The 19,501-nt window shown below is 33.8% G+C and overlaps 1 protein-coding gene across 1 annotated transcript in view; it reads left to right on the plus strand.

Moving 5' to 3' along the window:
• Window positions 1-19,501, plus strand: part of MFN1 (mitofusin 1) — a 47,905-nt gene that overhangs the window by 20,396 nt on the left and 8,008 nt on the right. Inside the window, exons 7-15 of the mRNA XM_057500169.1 lie at window positions 1,122-1,229; window positions 3,435-3,588; window positions 3,705-3,772; window positions 8,812-8,933; window positions 10,546-10,672; window positions 10,857-10,961; window positions 11,273-11,375; window positions 11,498-11,727; window positions 13,581-13,733. Coding sequence (XP_057356152.1) covers window positions 1,122-1,229; window positions 3,435-3,588; window positions 3,705-3,772; window positions 8,812-8,933; window positions 10,546-10,672; window positions 10,857-10,961; window positions 11,273-11,375; window positions 11,498-11,727; window positions 13,581-13,733 — 1,170 coding nt within the window. The remainder of the gene's footprint in view (window positions 1-1,121; window positions 1,230-3,434; window positions 3,589-3,704; window positions 3,773-8,811; window positions 8,934-10,545; window positions 10,673-10,856; window positions 10,962-11,272; window positions 11,376-11,497; window positions 11,728-13,580; window positions 13,734-19,501) is intronic.

A 19,501-nucleotide genomic window follows, 5' to 3' on the forward strand; every position in this document is an offset into this window, starting at 1 on the left:
GGCACCAAAATTGTTAGGATGTTGACTTAACGCTCTTGAATAAAATACAACACCCTCACCTCACCCCCCTTGTCTGGCAGGCAGGGCTTTTAATATTTTTTAGTTTTGTCAGCCTTTTCCATCTTTACCTGTATATACTTCAGGTTCCAGTTTTCCTATATACACTCAGCTACTATCAAACGTAGAAGATTATCCAGAATGTGTAGAGTCAGGCTTATTACAAGTAAACTTCCAAGAGTTTAGATACCTAATATCCAAAACTGTAGCATGATTTTTTAGAATTGTTATTCATCAAAAGCAGATAAATGGCCAAACACCATTATTACCTACATCTTAGCAGCAAGACCTGCTTTGTCACTCTGTTACTAGTGTTTGTATGGCCCAAGCTATATCACATAGCCCAGGCTATTGCTGTGACACCAACAGTTGTTTATAACCTGGGATATAAAAATAGTTAAATGTTTAAAATCTGTGTTGGAATAACTCCATTATTTGTGTGTTGGATAAACAAACTTTGATATTCATTCTGACTTGGTGCCTTTTATTTATGCTATCCTTTGCTCACAATTCCTCCCCACTCCCAGCTTTTTGTCTTTCAAAAGCCCTGTTATCAGTACTTTCAAGCCCATCTTTATCACCACTTCCTTTTTTGTGGAGCTTTTCCTAATACCATTTAGACATAGTTGTCTCCTTCCTTTGAATAGTCGTAGCATTTATTTATAGCATTTATGGCACATACCTTTTTGTCTTGCTTATTAAGCTGTGTTGTGCAATGATTTACGTTCTTAATTTACCTAGTCTAGATCTTAAAGATTTGAGGTAACTTTTCGAAAATATGGACTGTCATATCCAGCAGTACCTTTTGTGTCCTGCATATAGTAGAGACAGATAAATACTTGTTAAATTGAATTCCAAAAAAGACTCATGGCAGGAGCAGGAAAATCTCCATTTTGCCTTCTTCTGTTTTAATTTCTCTTCTTTAAAAAGTTTAATGCTCAGAGTGCTTTGGGATCCTTTATCAATAGATGTTAGTCACTGTTGTATGGATTAAAATAAAGTTTCAATTATAAATGTAAAATAGCTGTTAAAAGTGAACATACTGTTGGGTATTTGTTTTTTAGGAAAAACATTTTTTTCACAAGGTTAATGAGCGACTTTCCAAGCCTAATATTTTCATTCTGAATAATCGTTGGGATGCCTCTGCATCAGAGCCAGAATACATGGATGATGTAAGTCATTTTTTCCTCTTGAGTTTTGAAAAACAGTCATGTACATTGTTATCTGAGAAAACAATATACATTAAAGAATAGAAAGAACATCATAAGCAGCTATTCTCTCAAGAAAAGAATACAATTTTAGAAACCTGAAGTGGTATGTGATAGAGACCAGAGTATTAAGCTACTTTAAAGGGAAAATTGTGTTATAGAAGTACTATCTAATCATTTTAGATCTTGAAACCTCTTTATTGTTTCTTTTGTTTAAATTTTTATTGAAGCATAATATAACAAAACAAGTATAACATAAATGTTCAGCTCAGTGAATTTTACAAATTTAACACACTTGTGTCAGGATCCAGATCAAGAAGCGAACACTCCCAGCACCTCAGAATCCCCCACTTCCAGCCCTCCAAGGATAAACACTTACCATGACTTCTAACACCTTACATTACTTTTTCCAGTTACTCAGCTTTATAAAATGGAGTCATATGTAGTGTCCACTTTCATGTCAGGTTTCTTTTTTTGCTCAATATTACATTTGTCATATGTATTCAGAGTCTTGTGTAGAAAGTGTATTGTCATTGCTATATTGTGAATAACTGCAGCTGGTTATTCCTGCTTGTGATCGGTATTTGGGTAAATTTCCTGTATTTAGCTGTTACAAATAATGCTGCTGTGAATATTCTTATATGTGTCTTCTTGGAGCACATAGGTATATTTTTCTGTTGGGTATGTACCAGTGGTTCTTGGTGTGAGGGGTTGGGCTATTTTGATCCCCAGAGAATATTTGGCCACGTCTAAAGGTATTTCTGGTTATCATAACTGAGGGAGGGTGCTATAGGCATCTAGTGGGTAGAGGGTAAGGATTCTGTTAAACATTCTGTAACACAGAACAGCTCCCCCAACTAGAGATTTATCTGTTTCAAAATAGTAGTAATTCAGAAGCAGAGTTCAGATTCATCTAGGAGTAGAATTGCTAGATTATAGGTCAAGAAAATGCTGTTTTAGTAAACACAATCCAAGAATTTTCTAAAGTGCTTGTACCAATTTATATTCCCACCAACAGATTGAGAGTTCCAGGTGATTTATATCCTCACCAACACTTGGTATTTTTTGCTTTTGCTTTTCATTTTTAGTCATTTTGGTGGTTTAGAAACCTCCTTTTGAAGAAAATAGAGTATCTGGCATTTGGTCTATAAACAGTATTTAATTTGTTTGGTACTACTTTTTCTGATTTTATTAATAGTATGTGCTTATTGTAAAAATGGAGAAAACATTAAAAAATTAAAAGTCACACTATCCCACCACTGTTCACATTAGACTATTTGCTTTCCTTCTTTCCACTACCTCCAAAATGGGAATTTTGCCTGATATGAAGCTTTATATCCTGCTATTATTAACTCTTGTTTTATAATCATACTTTCAAAGTGGTATCTCATTTAATCATCAAGAATTATGAAATATCACTCACAGCTTATTCTTCCCCATTCCTATTTAAGTCTTAACAGAGATCTTTTATCATAGTCATAATGCTAAAGGACTAAACCCTAACACTACCCCTTAATCTTAGTTTTAATACCTAAGTGCTATTCTTAAACCCTACATTGCAACTGTAATCCTTAGCTAATGCATGCTCCTCAACTTTAATTCTGTGTTTTTAAGAATATACTGTCTATGTTCTGATTTCAAAATAAAAACAGCTTCATTGTAGCAAATTTATTATAACATTTATTTGTTATTTCAAAGTTATTAATAGCTTCACTGTAGAAAATTTGGAAAATCAGCATAAGGAAGAAATAAAAATGCCACCCATTTTTGTGGTTGTTGTCTGCATGCTGCATACTAATTTACACAAATATATATACACACATCATTTTGTTTTGTAGTATAAGCATATACATCCTTAATATAGAATTAGGAAGCTTTTCCCATGCCATTAAGTACTAATGTTTGTCTACAGTATGTTTTATAACAGTTGCCAGTATTTGATGGCCCATCAGAATTTTAAATTGTTCAAAGGAAGAATCATTATTTTAAGAGAAGGAGATTTCCTATCAGCCAAGTATCAGATATCATTTATTGGAATTTTTGGATTTGTTAAGTATATGAGAACTATTAGTAAAATATCACTATAACTGGAGTTTAGTATAGGCTTGTAGCTGTCAGTTATAATGTTCTTTAATTACTAGAATCTTTTAAGTAACTTTTTTTCTCTAGGTACGCAGACAGCACATGGAAAGATGCCTACATTTCTTGGTGGAGGAGCTTAAAGTTGTGGATCCTTTGGAAGCACAGAATCGTATTTTCTTTGTTTCTGCAAAGGAGGTTCTTAGTGCTAGAAAGCACAAAGCACAGGGGATGCCAGAAGGTGGTATGTATTTGTTAAGGATTGCCTTTCAAAAACAGTATAGGTTATAAAAACAGCATGCTAGAAATTTTATTTTTTACTATATACTATGTATTAAAATATTCACCTAAATATTACAGGTGGGGCACTTGCTGAAGGATTTCAGGCAAGATTACAGGAGTTTCAGAATTTTGAACAAATCTTTGAGGTAGGAATTTTGTGAGTGTATTTGCTAATATAAGACCCTAGCATTGGTTGGAGAGTGATCATAATCTTCTATTTTCACTGTTTATCTTTGTCAGTAACCTTTGCTGTTATTTAATATACTTACTGACACAGCAAGTAAAACAAGGGAAGTTTGAAGAAAGGAAGTGTGCAAGATGGATGACTCATAAGAACTGAGAATTAAAGATTATAATTTCCTTATTTTTTGTCCTTGTGTATATGCATTTAAATGAGAAGCTGTTTTCTCATATTGCTTGTGTATGCAGTGAGTGAAATTCTCTATGTTCAGTAAAGTGAGAAAAGATTAAATAAATGTAATTGCTGTTGGAATGAATAATAGAGCAAAGTGAAGATCATCATTTTTTTTTTGTACCATGCTATTTATAGAGATACATACAACATAGACAGAAGTTTATTACTTTTCTAAGTTGTGTTGTCACCTGTTAATTCTCCACATTTTATGCCCAAGGTCCTGAACAAATGGTTGAATACAAAAATAATTAAGGTACAGGTCCTGTGCTTTAGGAATCTGGTAGGAACTGCCACAGTACCTGAAATAGGTAATGTGTTTGCAGCATTGGAGGGTATTTCCTTATGTTTTAGAGTAGGTGTTCCACTCAGAGACATTAAAACATCCAACATTTGAATGAAAAATTCTTTAGATGTTTATTTTGTAAACACTTTTATCCTTATTTAACCTAGGCAGCACTTCATATCCTTATAGAGGAGCCTAGCTCTGCTTAGATTGCATATCCCATTTTTACCCATGAATGAACACAGACTTCAGAACTGAAAGTACTTCCATCTTTTCTCTTCAAGCAGTAACTGCTTTATTAGTAATAAAGACATGAGTGTTGAATGTACTTGGCAGAATTTTTTAAAGTTAAATTTGCTCACTATCCCCTATCTTTAATTCAGTGAGAGGGAGAAAAAGGCCATTAGGTAGATGAAAACAAAGTGTTAATCAGCTATCTTGGTAAGATCTTTCTAATTGTTCAGAGGCTCCCAGGGTATCAGCTCACGTCCTCTAAAGTCATAGGATACTGGAAGTCCCATTTACTCAAAGACCATTGTTGTCTGTTTTCTTTCCCTTTTTGCTTTCACGAGAGTTTCGGTGTTCTGTCTCTTAGCAGTTATTTCATTCGTGGAGGAAATATTGGGGAGAAGATCAACTCCATTTTCCCATGTCTTTCCTTATTCATTGGCATTTTCTTTCTTTTTGTGTGTGGGTGGATGTTTGTCGTTGATTTCTTGTACCAAATCATATACTGTTGTGTTACTCACTTACGCCGTTTTCATATTTGCCTGGTAGTGTTTGGCTCTCCCGGAATATGTCCTTGAAGAGGTGGGAATGAGAAGAATAAAAGCTGTGCTGGAGAGCACTGGTTCCCAAACCTGGCTGATTATGCGAATCACATGAGGTGCTTTAGAGAACTACAGACTCCTGACCTATCTTAGAGATTGCTCCAGTGGGGCTAGGACGGGCCTAGGAATCTATACACTTGAACCTTGAACAACATGAGTTTGAACTGCACAGGTCCACTTATATGTGGACTTTTTTCAGCAAGTTACTAGAAAATTTTTTGATTTGCAATAATTTGAGAGAACATTCTTTTCTCTAGCTATTTTAAGTATATAGTGTCTAATACATAAAACATACAAAATATGTGTTAACAGTTTATGTTATCAGTAAGGCTTAATTAACCCTAAGTAACAAATTTCAGCTTTGGAAAAAAGTTGGAAAGAGTTGTCTGTGTAATAACCAAAAGTTTTGCCATTCAGACAGAATTTTTTTGCCCATCTGATTATTTAAGTAAATTCAAATAATTTCTAGCTGATTCTCATTTTAGTTGTATCATTGTTTTAATTAAATAAAAAATTCAAACTTGAAAGCCTGACATTTTCTGTGATTTGTAAAATTTCTTGCTCATAAAGGTTTTTTTCCATATATAATTTTTACATTTCCAAATGAACTCTTAACAATAAAAAAGTTGACCTGCCAGTTTTTTCCTAAAAACATTTAAAAGAATAAGTTACTAAGTCTGTCTGAATATTGTAGTCACTGGGGGAACTCTGAATATAGAGTTAACCCTGAGCAACACAGGGGTTAGGTGCTGACCTGCGCACAGTTGAAAAGTCCACATATAACTTCTGACTTTCCAAGAACTTAACTATTAATGGCCTATGGTTGACTGGAACTTACCAATAAATAGTTAACATATTTTATATGTTTATGTATTATTTCCTCTATTTTTAGAATAAAGCAAGCCAGAGAAAATAAAATGTCTCTTCAAATCGTCACAAATCTCCAAAAAATGTCACATTATATTTATTGAAAAAAAAGTCTGCATTTAAGTGGACCCGCACAGATCAGCCACATGTTGTTCAAGAGTCAACTGTTTGTATATATGTGTATATCTCTATGTAGCCATATCTGTATGGAGAGTAGGTAAACAAATGAGGCTGATTATTAATATTTGGTATATTTATTTGAAAGGTATATTGTACTTTGATGTTCTTTCTTGCACATCCCTGTCAGTTTGAAAAGTTTCAAAATAAGTTAGGAATGATGAGTAGTCTGTTACTGGGTGTTTGGGGTTGGGTGTCAGGGGGACTTGATAAGATTATTTCATGATTTACTTACATATTAACTGAGATGTGATTATTGTTTTGGTTCTAAGTCCTTAATAAGTTTTAAAACAGCCTGTAAGGATACTCTGACAAAATGGTACTTAATTTGGTTTGGTGTAGTATTTAGACTTCTCCTTGAAAAATTAGAGTTCCTGATCAAAATAAGTCTGAGAATGTTTCAAACTGTATATGTTCCTCATGGACATTTATAAGCATATTAGTGTATTAAGGGCTCTGAGAAACAATTCAAACTCTGAGAATTGTTAAAGAAGTTTTATTTAAGTTAGCATTTCTTGTATTATTTCAGAGTAGGGCATTTCTTTTCCAGGTTGATTCTTGGTATTTTCTGATCAGTGGAACATCTGTGTGGGCTGCTTTTAATTAGAAAATTGCCTATTTTCTTATTTATTCTGACTCACCGTTGTGTATTTTTAATCAAGGAGTAACTTTTATATTGCCTAATAACTTTTGCAGATCTTTTCTTTCTAGTCTAGCTCTAATACTGTGCTGTTATCTACAAATTTTGGGTCTTCATTGCTGATATCTAGATCTACTTCATCGAGGAATGTAGAATTTCTTCTAAAATTTTTTTCTTTAAAAATTTTTTTTCTGCTTTTATTATTGTTTTTGTGGAGGTTAATTTGGCAATTTATACAGTTACTTAAAGTAAAATCAAAGCTTTGTTTTGGTTGTTAAAAAATAGTTTACACTTTAAATGTTTTAATGTTTAAATGTTTATAGTTACTATTGTGTAGTTGTTGGTGGTTTTGCTCAGGCTTGTACAAAATGGGAATAGTGTAACTTTTTGCTACTAATCTCTTCAGGATTGATGATATTTAAGTGTATAAATGAGCTTAAACAAGAGGAAAATGAGCTATACAATGACAGAGCAATGGGCTCTGAGTTAAGATTTTATAAACTGTTAACTAAATGAGTATATTATAGCTAAAGAAATGAATCTTTTGTTTCCTATACCTCAAAATACTGAAAAGAGGGCAGCTAAAATGGCAAATGAGATTTTAAAAGTCTTTTCTTAGTGACGTCAACAAATAATCATTTCAGAGACTTGAAGGCTAAGTATAGGTTAAAGCAGTACATTGAATGTGTAATACGCTAATAATTTCAAGATAACAAATACTAGAGTATCATATGAATACCTTTAAAGCTTGAAAGCTGTTTATTTTGACCAAGGATAGTAATTACTTAAGAAGGTAATTACCACAGTTTGTATGCCTGATGTATATAGAGATTCAAGAATATGAAATCATGGAACTATTGGAAAGTTGGGGCATATCCCTGATTTTTAAAAATTTATCATAGAAAATTAACATGGCCTCCTATAGAGCACCTATTGTAACTATTGATGACCCAGATGAGCATTTCTTGATTGTTCAAAGACCAGATAGCATTTCTCTGTAAATACTTGTAGTCATTTTCAAATGTTATGTTAGTACAGAATTTTACTTACTGTGAAGTAAAAATGAAGGCCAGTTTTAATTTGGTAATTTTGCAAACATTCAGTGAGGAATCATAGTAAATATTTCAAATAACAACTAGTATGCATATATATTGAAACTGAAACAAAATTTCACAAGATAAAGGTATCCATCACTATATGTGATGCATTCTGATGTATTCTCTGCTATTTGAACACCACTGGTCATGAAAAGTAATTGATTTGTACCACTATTAATGTGTTATGAGCTGCAATTAGCTTGAAGGTAAAATGAATGAAACAGTCCATCCTTTGGCCCTGTATGCACACATTATAGACCAATGACAATAGGATTATCTTTAAGTAGCTGTAGATACTTTTCTGTAAACAATTCAAATATTACTTAGGTTGTTAAAGAGTATTTTTCAAACTGTTCAAATTTTCATCCGTAGAAGTCCTTTTTAATAGCTTTATGTGAATCATATCATTCAACTAATTTTTTCTAGTAAGGTAGAATTCTAATTGATAACTCAGTTAAGAACTTCATTAGTTCTTCTGATGAAGAACTATTCCAAGTATGAGAAAAATCAAGGCAGATGGACTAAGAGTAGATTAAAGGCAATCCAAGTAAAACTGGTAACACTAATAGGGACAACTTTTTTAATATTGAAATTTGTACCCTGCTTATTTACTTTTAAAAATAGTCATAACACCATTACACATTACTGTGTAAAATTACAGAAAGATCTGAACTTGCTGTAAAAGTAAAACTTGCTTTTTACTTTTGAATCATTGTAATTTTTTTTGACCTTTGTAATTTTAAGTTCTGTCATCATGCATTTATTTTCTATCCTTATTTCTGTTTTGGTTAAAGTTACAGCAAGTTTTTGTGCTTAAATTCCTGAAAATGTTGGGATGGAATTACAGTAATGTGTTATGGCTTGGGCCCCTCGCAGGAGTGTATCTCGCAGTCAGCAGTGAAAACAAAGTTTGAACAGCACACTATCAGAGCTAAACAGATACTAGATACTGTGAAAAACATAATGGATTCAGTAAACGTGGCAGCAGCAGAGAAAAGGTATGAATTCATTTTATTGTGAAATTAAAATGTTAGTTTTTTTAATGTCGGTATGAAATCCTTAGACTAAGGTTTTAAATTGTTACACCTTTCACAGTTAAAATCAAACTTGTGGGTTTAACTGATGCCCACTTGCATGTTTTTAAATGAGTATTTGAAACTATTCTTCAGCCTTGAACATACCATTTACATTCCTTGGATCTCAGTATTCTTGTCTATGAGTTCTGATTTTAAAATATTTAGTGGCTCTGAAATATCTTTAAAGTGGTAGAAGAACCATTTCTTCATGGAACATTTTTTGAAGAAGTCCAAAACAGGTGACTCTTTCTCAACCAATGACTCGTCTTTTATATATTCATTTATTGGTACCTTGAAATCACTCTTTTATGCCAGTACCTGCCAGCCAAAAAGTCAGGTTGGTAAGCACTACCCTGTATGTCATAGTGTACAGCACTATGTTATTCCATTTATTACCTTACAGAGGTGAAAATGAATACATGAAAGTGCCAACACTATTGAAGAAAAGGGTACTTCTTACAAACTTGGTACACTTGATGTGACAAATGAATTGTTAAGCCTCAACTGAACATTTAGTGGGCTTGAGGCAGTCAAAGAAAAGATATAAAACATCAAAGAGTAAGTCCAAGATGACAAAAATTGGGGACTCTTAAATGTATTTGATCTTGCTGGGAACAAAATTCTGCTCATACTTCATCTGAATCTATTGCCTAATTTTGTCACTTTGACAGGAATGCATTATGTACAAAATTAGACAGCTTCCCACATATACAACACAGGATAAGAACTCAAGAGTCTGATCTCAGGCCCTATGCACTGTTTCTGTTTAATGGGATTGTGTTGCCATTCATGTCTCTTCCAACTCAGTTGCTTTAGTACAGTAGCTAAAGTAACTATTTGGTAACTGGATTGACTTTATTATTATTGATTTTTAAAAATACAGGACATTGAACTAGACATGGCACAAAGAAGATGTGATTAAAGGATGGTTTGTATTATCATAATGTCTTGGAAATTCTTTTAGCAAGAGTTTGAGATCTTTATTGAGGTATTTTTGTTTTCCTGTATCATCCAGGAGTTGATAGATTTTCTATAAAGGTGAGATGGTAAATATCCTAGGCTTTGTGAGTCATACCGTCTCTTTTGTAACCAGTCAGTTCTGCAGTTTTAAAGTAAAAGCAGCCATATAGACAATAGGTACATGAATGGGCGAGCATGGCTATATTCCAAGAAAACTAACAAAAACTAGCAGCTGGCTGGATTTGGATTTGGCTTGCAGGCTGCCCTTTGCAGACTCCTGTTGATTAAATAAAGTCAATATTAAGTTCTTTTTTGACTGTTTCTATCTATGAAGTATTTGGAGAATTCTTATTAATCCTTTGTGGGCAGAGAGACAAAGTAGTTTATAATATAACCAATTATCTGTAAAATACCTTATAAGTGAAATACTTTGAATCCTTCTTGAAGTTAAAATATGAGGTTTTTTTCCTTCTATCATGCTAACAGATGGCTCAGTACATAAGTGAGTGCCCTGGCTTGATTGCTTTGGGACTTTAGTATACCCTGAATATTAATTATGCTTCATACTATTTAGGGTTTATTCAATGGAAGAGAGGGAAGACCAAATTGATAGACTGGACTTTATCCAAAACCAGATGAACCTTTTAACACTGGATGTTAAGAAAAAAATCAGAGAGGTTACAGAGGAGGTGGCAAACAAGGTGGGTGGCCATAACTCTATGATAAAAAATAATCTGGGAATGGAAATATTCTTGATACTGCTAAAGATATTATTCCTGTTACCTTAAAGGAATATTTTGTTATGTTTTTATTTTTCAGTTTGATATTTTGAATTGTTGGTAATCTTGTTTAATTTTTTCTAATTTTTTTTTTTCATATTTTCAGGTTTCATGTGCAATGACAGATGAAATTTGTCGACTCTCTGTTTTGGTTGATGAATTTTGTTCTGAGTTTCATCCTACTCCAAGTGTATTGAAAGTATATAAAAATGTAAGTTAAATTGTAGTTAAGAGTTACTCAGATACAGTTTCCTCACCTTATTCTATACTCTTACTTAGTGGTTTGGCCATTTTAGTGTCTTCATGGCAGTACACGATTTAACTGTTACATATCCTGTGCACTCTTGCAATAAACTATCTTGCAGTTCAGTAAACTACATTGTATATAAAGCACACAGAAAAATTACCCTCTTAGAATAAGATCATTTTAGCATTTATTACATTTTTAAAGGTTTTAAAAAGTTTTTAAAGTCTCTATATGCTCTAGAAAAAAATAATATGGGCATTTACCACTGTTAACAGGAGTTGAATAAGCACATAGAAGATGGTATGGGAAGAAATTTGGCTGATCGGTGTACCAACGAAGTCAATGCTTCAATGCTTCAATCCCAGCAGGAAATTATTGGTAATATTTTTTCTTTAGCTCATTAGTAAAGAAAGGATTATTGTTTTCCTTCAAGGATTTTGTAAAATGTGAAACAATTTTTTACTGTTTTTTCTTAAATGTCGTAATTTTGTTCTTTCTAGAAAATTTGAAGCCGTTACTTCCAGCTGGTATACAGGATAAACTACATACACTGATTCCTTGCAGGAAATTTGATCTTAGTTATGACCTAAATTGCCACAAGTTATGTTCAGATTTTCAAGAGGATATTGTATTTCGTTTTTCCCTGGGCTGGTCTTCCCTTGTCCATCGTTTCTTGGGCCCCACAAATGCTCAGAGGGTGCTTCTAGGATTATCAGAGCCTATCTTTCAGGTAATTTTTTTTTTTTGAATTGGCTTTTCATTAATGGTAATTGCTGTACTCCACAAGTATGTGTCTTTGTTTCCACCAGTTGAGATTATCCTTTTTTATTTTGCTTATGTGATTTTTCTCTAATAGGACTATTACATTTGCACACTTATGTATCTTACCAAGCCATTTCTGAATAAGATATACTATTATTCATAAGGGAAAACCAATCCCAGAGTTTCATTCAGTGCTGTTATTGGTTGTTCTACATTCATTTTTGAAACTGGCTTTTATATTTTTAACCTTAAAAGTTTTTGTGTTTGAATGAAATTGAAGTTTTGACTTGAAATAATTAGGAATAAATGCAAGCATTTAAAAAATATTTTGAATTTATCAATACAGTAGTTGTTCAGAAAATGTATGGCATGGTAAAACCATCACAACAATCCAGTCTTAGAACATCTCTGTCACCTCAAAAGGTATCCTGGTGACCATTTGCAGTCATCATTCTCACCTCCAGCTTTACTGTTAGTCAGCTCTTTGTAGCTATTATTTTGCCCTTTCTGAACATTTTCTTTAAAAGGAATCATACAAAATGTGGCCTTTTGCGACTGCTCCTTCACTTAGCGTAATATTTTCAATGGTACCTAGTATTTCATGGTACATGAATGTTGTAATGTATATCAGTACTCCATTCCCCTTTATGACTGAACCATAATCCATTATTACAAATTTTATTTACCCATTCATCAGTTAATTGATATTTAAGTTGTTTGTTGGCTATTATGAATAACTTTTTGTCTATACACATATGTACTGTTTTTATGTGGACATGTTTTTATTTCTCTTGAGTATATACGTAAAAATGAAATAGCTGAGCCATACAATAGCTCCATACTTAACTTTCTGAGGAACAGCCAAACTGTTTTCCGAAGTGCTGCACCATTTTACATTCCCACCAGCAATGTATTAAGGTCCTGTTTCTCAGCATTCTCATCAAGACTTGTTATTATCTGTCGTTTTCATTCTAGTAGATGTGAAGTGAGATATCATAGTTGTGATTTATATTTCCCTAATGATTAATGATTTTGAACGTCTTTTCATGCACTTATTATAAGTCATTCATGTATCTTCTTTTGTGAAATGTCTTTTCAGATGATTTGCCCATTTTTTAATTGGGTTATTTAGCTTCTTACTGACTTATGAGTTCTTTATATATTCTAGATAGAAGTCCTTTATCGTATGTATGATTTCTAAATATGCTTTTCTAGTCCTTTTAGGTTTTTGTCCTTTAATTTTCTTACAGTGTATTTTGAAGTATAAAAGGTTTTAATTTTGAATTCCATTTTTTTTTTAAGGATTGTATTTCTGATGTGAGAACTTTTTAAATTCTCAAATATTTAAGAAACAAAAGATTCACAAATATTTAAGATACATAAAAGAAAAACTCAGGGCACCCAAGCATTTATTATAAAAATAAAATAGTCTTGAGTTCTCAAAAATTAAGCCTTTAAACTTATAAATCTGGATTGAAAAGAAAATAAATTACATTCACCTGTGCATTTTGAGCCCTCTCTTGCCTGTTAACATTCTATTTTTTTTCACTCTTGAGAGCTGAGTACCTACTGTTACAGGTACTCATTGGATATTGTGAAAATTCATTGTTATTCTATTGTTGGCCCATTTTGTAGAAAATAATTTTCAGACCAGACCACTTTTGTTTTCTTCATACATTTATGATATTTCATTAATTGTAGTCATTCTTTTCATAGGTTTACTACTATAATTTTAAAAGAAATACAATAGATTCTTTTAAGTGTGACTGTTCCATCTGTAGTTTTTAATTGTAATAATGTTTTTCCCTCCTATATTATTAGGTCCCCAGATCTTTAGCTTCTACTCCCACTGTTCCTACCAATCCAGCAACGCCAGATAATGCATCACAGGAAGAACTTACAGTTACCTTAATAACGGGATTAGCTTCTCTCACATCTAGAACATCTATGGGTGTCATCATTGTTGGAGGAGTGGTAAGAAACAGTACTTTTTAGTATAATTAAAGTTGAAATTTTTGCAAAGCCGTCTTCTGGATCACAAAAAGAAAGGTTTATTTACTTCTACTTCCAGGATCTATAAAATGACATGAAAAGTGGTAGGGTAAAATTAGAATTAAGAAGTTTCATAAGCATAACCTTAAATTTTTAAAAATACTTATTTTACATTGAAATATAATTGACATACACCACTGTATTAGTTTTAGGTGTTCAACATGGTGTTTGATATATTTATATATTGTAAAGTGATGACCACAATATACCACTACTAGCTGATCCTTAAAATAATACTTGCTATTTTCACATCACAGCACACAAAGGTACATTAGAGCAACAAGAACGACCCAGTTACCTTATATAACCTTCTTTGAGTACCAAAGGGATCCACCTTAAGTTTTAAAGTTTTTTTTTTGTTTTTTAATAAACAAAGAAATTTACCTCCCACAGCTCTAAAGGCTGGGAAATCCAGTATCAAGGTGGTAGCAGAGTTGATGTCTGGTGAGAGTCCACTTCCTACTTTAAGATCTTTTCTTGCTGTTTACATGAAGTGTCTTCACTTGCTGGAAGGGCATCAGGAGTTCTCGGGGGTGCTTTTATTTTTATTTTATTTTATTTTTTATTTTTTATTAAGGTATCATTGATATTCAATCTTATTAAGGTTTCACATGAGCAAAATTGTGGTCACTACATTGACCCATATAATCAAGTTTCCCCCCAATACACACCCCATTGGAGTCACTATCAGCGCAATAAGATACTATAGAGTCACTATTTGTCTTCTCTGAGCTATCCTGCCTTCCCGGTGACCCCCCCTACATTATGTGTGCTAATCATAATGCCCCTTAATCCCCTTCTCCCTCAGTCCCTTCTTGGAGTTTGTAAGTCCTCTGCTGTTCTGTTCCTTCAGTTTTGCTTTGTTGTTATACTCCACAAATGAGTGAAGTCATTTGGTACTTGTCTTTCTCCACCTGGCTTATTTCACTGAGCATAATAACTTCCAGCTCCATCCATGTTGCTACAAATGGTAGGATTTGTTTTCTTCTTATGGCTAATATTTCGCTGTGTATATGTACCACCTCTTCCTTTTCCATTCATCTACCGATGGACACTTACGTTGCTACCATATTTTAGCTATTGTAAATAGTGCTGCAATAAACATAGGGGTGCATATATCTTCTTGAATCAGGGATCTTGTTTTATTTGGGTAAATTCCTATGAGTGGAATTCCTAGGTCAAATGGTATTTCTATTTTTAGTTTTTTGAGGAACCTCCATACTGCTTTCTACAATGGTTGAACTAGTTTACATTCCTACCAGCAATGTAGGAGGGTTCCCCTTTCTCTGCATCCTCACCGGCATTTGTTGTTCTTAGTCTTTTCTGTGTTGGCCATCCTAACTGGTATGAGGTGATATCTCATTGTGATTTTAATTTGCATTTCCCTGATAATTAGCAATGTGGAGGATCTTTTCATGTGCCTGTTGGCCATCTGAATTTCTTCTCTGGACAAGAGTCTGTTCATATCCTCTGCCCATTTTTTAATCAGGTTATTTGCTTTTTGGTTGTTGAGGCGTGTGAGTTCTTTATATATTTTGGGCATTAACCCCTTATATGTTGTTTAAGACTATATTCTCCCATACTGTAGGATGCCTTTTTGTTATACTGATGGTGTTCTTTGCTGTATAAAAGCTTGATATAGTCTCACTTGTTCATTTTTGCTTTTGTTTCCCTTGCCCAAAGAGATATGTTCAGGAAAAAGTTGCTCATGTTTATATTCAAGAGAGTTTTGCCTTTGTTTTCTTTTAAGAGTTTTATGGTTTCATGATTTACATTCAGGTCTTTGATCCATTTCGAGTTTACTTTTGTGTATGGAGTTAAGACAGTAATCCAGTTTCATTGTCTTACATGTAGCTGTCCAGTTTTGCCAATACCAGTTGTTGAAGAGGCTGTCATTTCCCCATTGTATGACCATGTGTTGGTTTATATCTGGGCTCTCTATTCTGTTCCATTGATCTATGGGTCTGTTCTTATGCCAGTACCAACTTACCTTGATTACTGTGGCTTTGTAGTAGAGCTTGAAGTTGGGATGTGTAATCCCCCCAGCTTTTATTTGGCTATTCAGGGTATTTTGTGGTTCCATATGAATTTTAGAATGATTTCTTCCAGTTTGTTGAAGAATGCTTTTGGTAGATTGATAGGGATTGCATTGAAACTGGAGATTGCTTTAGGCAGGATGGCCATTTTGACAATACAAATATTAATTCTTCCTATGCATGAGCATGGGATGTATTTCCATTTATTGGTGTGTTCTTTAATTTCTCTCTTGAGTGTCTTGTAGTTTTCAGGGTACACATCTTTCACCTTCTTGGTTAGGTTTATTCCTAGGTATTTTAGTCTTTTTGATGCAATCATAAATGGAATGGTTCTCCTGATTTCTCTTTTTGCTAGTTCATCCTTAGTATATAGGAATGCAACAGATTTCTGTGTATTAATTTTGTATCCTGCAACTTTGCTGAATTCAGTTATTCTGGTAGTTTTGGGGTGGATTCTCTAGGTTTTTTTATGTACAGTACCATGTCATCTACAAACAGTGAAAGTTTTAACTTGTTCCTTGCCAGTCTGGATGCCTTGTATTTCTTTGCGTTGTCTGATTGCCTTAGCTAGGACCTCCAGTACTGTGTTGAATAAAAGTGGGGAGAGTGGGCATCCTGTCTTGTTCCCACTCTTAGAGGAAAAGCTTTCAGCTTTTCACTGTTAAGTATGATGTTGGCTGTGGGTTTGTCATATATGGCCTTTATTATGTTGAGTGCTTGCCCTCTATATCCATGTTGTTGAGAGTTTTTATCATGAATGGGTGTTGAATTTTTGCAAATGCTTTGTCAGTACTTATTGATCATGTGATTTTTGTCCTTTTTGTTGATGTGTATGGTGTTGATGGATTTTCGGATATTGTACCATCCTTGCATCCCTGGAATAAATCCTACTTAATCATGATGGATGATCTTTTTGATGTATTTTTGAATTTAGTTTGCTAGTGTTTTGTTGAGTATTTTTGCATTAATGTTCATCAGGGATACTGGTCTGTAATTTTCTTTTTCTTGTGTCTTTGCCTGGTTTTGGTATTAGAGTGATGCTAGCTTCACTTGCCTTCTCTTCTACTTTCTGGAAAACTTTAAAGAGAATAGTTATTAGGTCTTCTTTAAATGTTTGACAAAAATTCCACGGTGAAGCCAGCTGGTCCAGGGGTTTCATTCTTAGGTAGTTTTTTGATTACTGGTTCAATTTTGTTGCTGGGAATTGGTTATTCAGATGTTCTTTTTCTTCCTGGATCAGTCTTAGAAGGTTGTATTTTTCTAGAAAGTTGTCCATTTCTTCTAGGTTATCCAGTTTGTTAGCATATAATTTTTCATAGTATTCTCTCATAATTTTTTGTATTTCTGTAGTGTCCATAGTGAGTTTTCCTTTCTCATTTCTGATTCTGTTTATGTGTGCAGACTCTTTTTTTTTTCTTGCTAAGTCTGGCTAGGGGTTTATCTATTTTGTTTATTTTCTCAAAGAACCAGCTCCTGGTTTCATTGATTCTTTGTCTTGTTTTATTCTTCTCAATTTTATTTATTTATGCTCTGATCTTAATCATGTCCTTCTACTGACTTTGGGCCTCATTTGTTCTTTTGTAGTTTCATTAATTGTGAATTTAGACTGTTCATTTGCGATTGTTCTTCTTTCTTGAGTAAGCCAGTATTGCTGTATACTTTCCTGTTAGGACTGCCTTCACTGCATCCCACAGAAGTTGTGGTATTGAATTGTTCTTTTTGTCTCCATATATTACTTGATCTCTGTTTTTATTTGGTCATTGATCCATTGATTATTTAGGAGCATGTTGTTAAGCCTCCATGTGTTTGTGGGCTTTTTGTTTTCTTTGCATAATTTATTTCTAGTTTCATACCTTTGTTGTCTAAGAAGCTGGTTGGTACAATTTCAATCCTTCTGAATTTACTGAGGCTCTTTTTGTGACCCAGTGTTATCTATATTCTGGAAAATATTCCATGTGCCTTTGAGAAGAATGTGTGTCCTGTTGCTTTTGGGTGGAGTGTTCTGTAGATGTCTTCTAGGTCCATCAGTTCTAATGTGTTGCTCAGTGCCTCTCTCTCCTTACTTATTTTCTGACTTGTTGATCTGCCTTTTGGAGTGATTGGTTTGTTGAAGTCTCCTAAAATGAATGCATTGCATTCTATTTCCTGCTTTAATTCTGTTAGTATTTGTTTCACATATGTAGGTGCTCCTGTGTTGGGTGCATAGAGATATATAATGGTTATAGCCTCTGGTTTCAGTGACCCCTTTATCATTATGTAGTATCCTTCCTTGTCTCTTGTTACTTTCTTTGTTTTGAAGTCTATTTTGTCTTATATGAGTACTGCAACTCCTGCTTTTTTCTCCCTATTTGTATGAAACATCTTTTTCTGTCCCCTGACTTTTAGTCTGTGTGTGTCTTGGTGTTTGAAGTGAGTCTCCTGTAGGCAGCATATATACAGGTCTTGTTTTTTTTCTCTGATCTGTAACTCTGTCTTTTGATTGGGGCACCCAGTGGTGCATTTACTTTTAGGGTGATTATTGATAGATACTTATTGCCATTGCAGGCTTTAGATTCATGGTTACCAAAGGTTCAAGGGCAGCTCCCTTACTATCTTAACAGTCTAACTTGTGTTTTACACTATTAGAAACACAATCTAAAGGTTCTTTTTTTTCCTTCTTTTTCTTCCTCCTCCACTCTGTATGTTAGATGACATATTCTGTACTCTGTGTATCTCTTGAGTTATTTTTTGGGTAGGTGATTTAATTTTGCATTTGCTTAATAATTAATTGATCGTCTTTCTTTACTATGGTTTTATTTTCTCTGGTAACAGCTACCTAGCCTTAGGAGCACTTCCATCTAGAGCAGTCCCTCCAAGATACACTGTGGAGATAGTTTGGGGAAGTAAATTCCCTCAACTTTTGCTTATCTAGATATTGTTTAATGCCTCCTTCAAATTTAAATGATAATATCTTGGCAGGTAGAGTATTCTTGGTTCGAGGCCTTTCTTTTTCATTACATTAAATATGTCATGCCACTCCCTTCTAGCCTATAAGGTTTCTGCTGAGAAGTCTGATGATAGCCTGATGTTTTTCCTTTGTATGTGATCTTTTTTCTGTCTTTGGCTGCATTTAATACTCTGTCCTTGTCCTTGATCTTTGCCATTTAAATTATTTTAGGTCTTGGTGTTGTCTTCCTTGGGTCCTGTGTGTTGGGAGATCTGTGCACTTCCATGGCCTGAGACTATTTCCTTCCTCTGATTGGGGAAGTTTTCAGCATTTATTTCCTCAGACACTTTCTGTCCCTTTTTCTCCTTTCTTTTACTGGGATGCTTATGATGCAAATATTGTTCCATTTGGATTGGTCACACAGTTCTGTTAATCTTTCATTCCTAGAGATCCTTTTTTCTTTCTGTACTTTACCTTCTCTGTTTTCCTGTTCTCTGATTTCTATCATTTACTGTCTCCTCTGCCTCATCTAATCTGCTTTTAAATCCCATCATTCATTTTGGATACTGTAGTTTTCAAAGTTTCTATCTCTTTTTTGAAGTCCTCCCTGAGGTCTTGAATATTTTTCTTTAGCTCCATGAGCACGTTAATGATTTTTATGTTGAAATCTATCAGGAAGATAGGTGATTTCTGTTTTACTCGGCCCAATTTCTGGTGTTTGTGGAATT

This window comes from Manis pentadactyla, chromosome 1 (genome assembly GCF_030020395.1).
Source record: "Manis pentadactyla isolate mManPen7 chromosome 1, mManPen7.hap1, whole genome shotgun sequence".
In the NCBI taxonomy this organism is placed as follows: Eukaryota; Metazoa; Chordata; class Mammalia; order Pholidota; family Manidae; genus Manis; species Manis pentadactyla.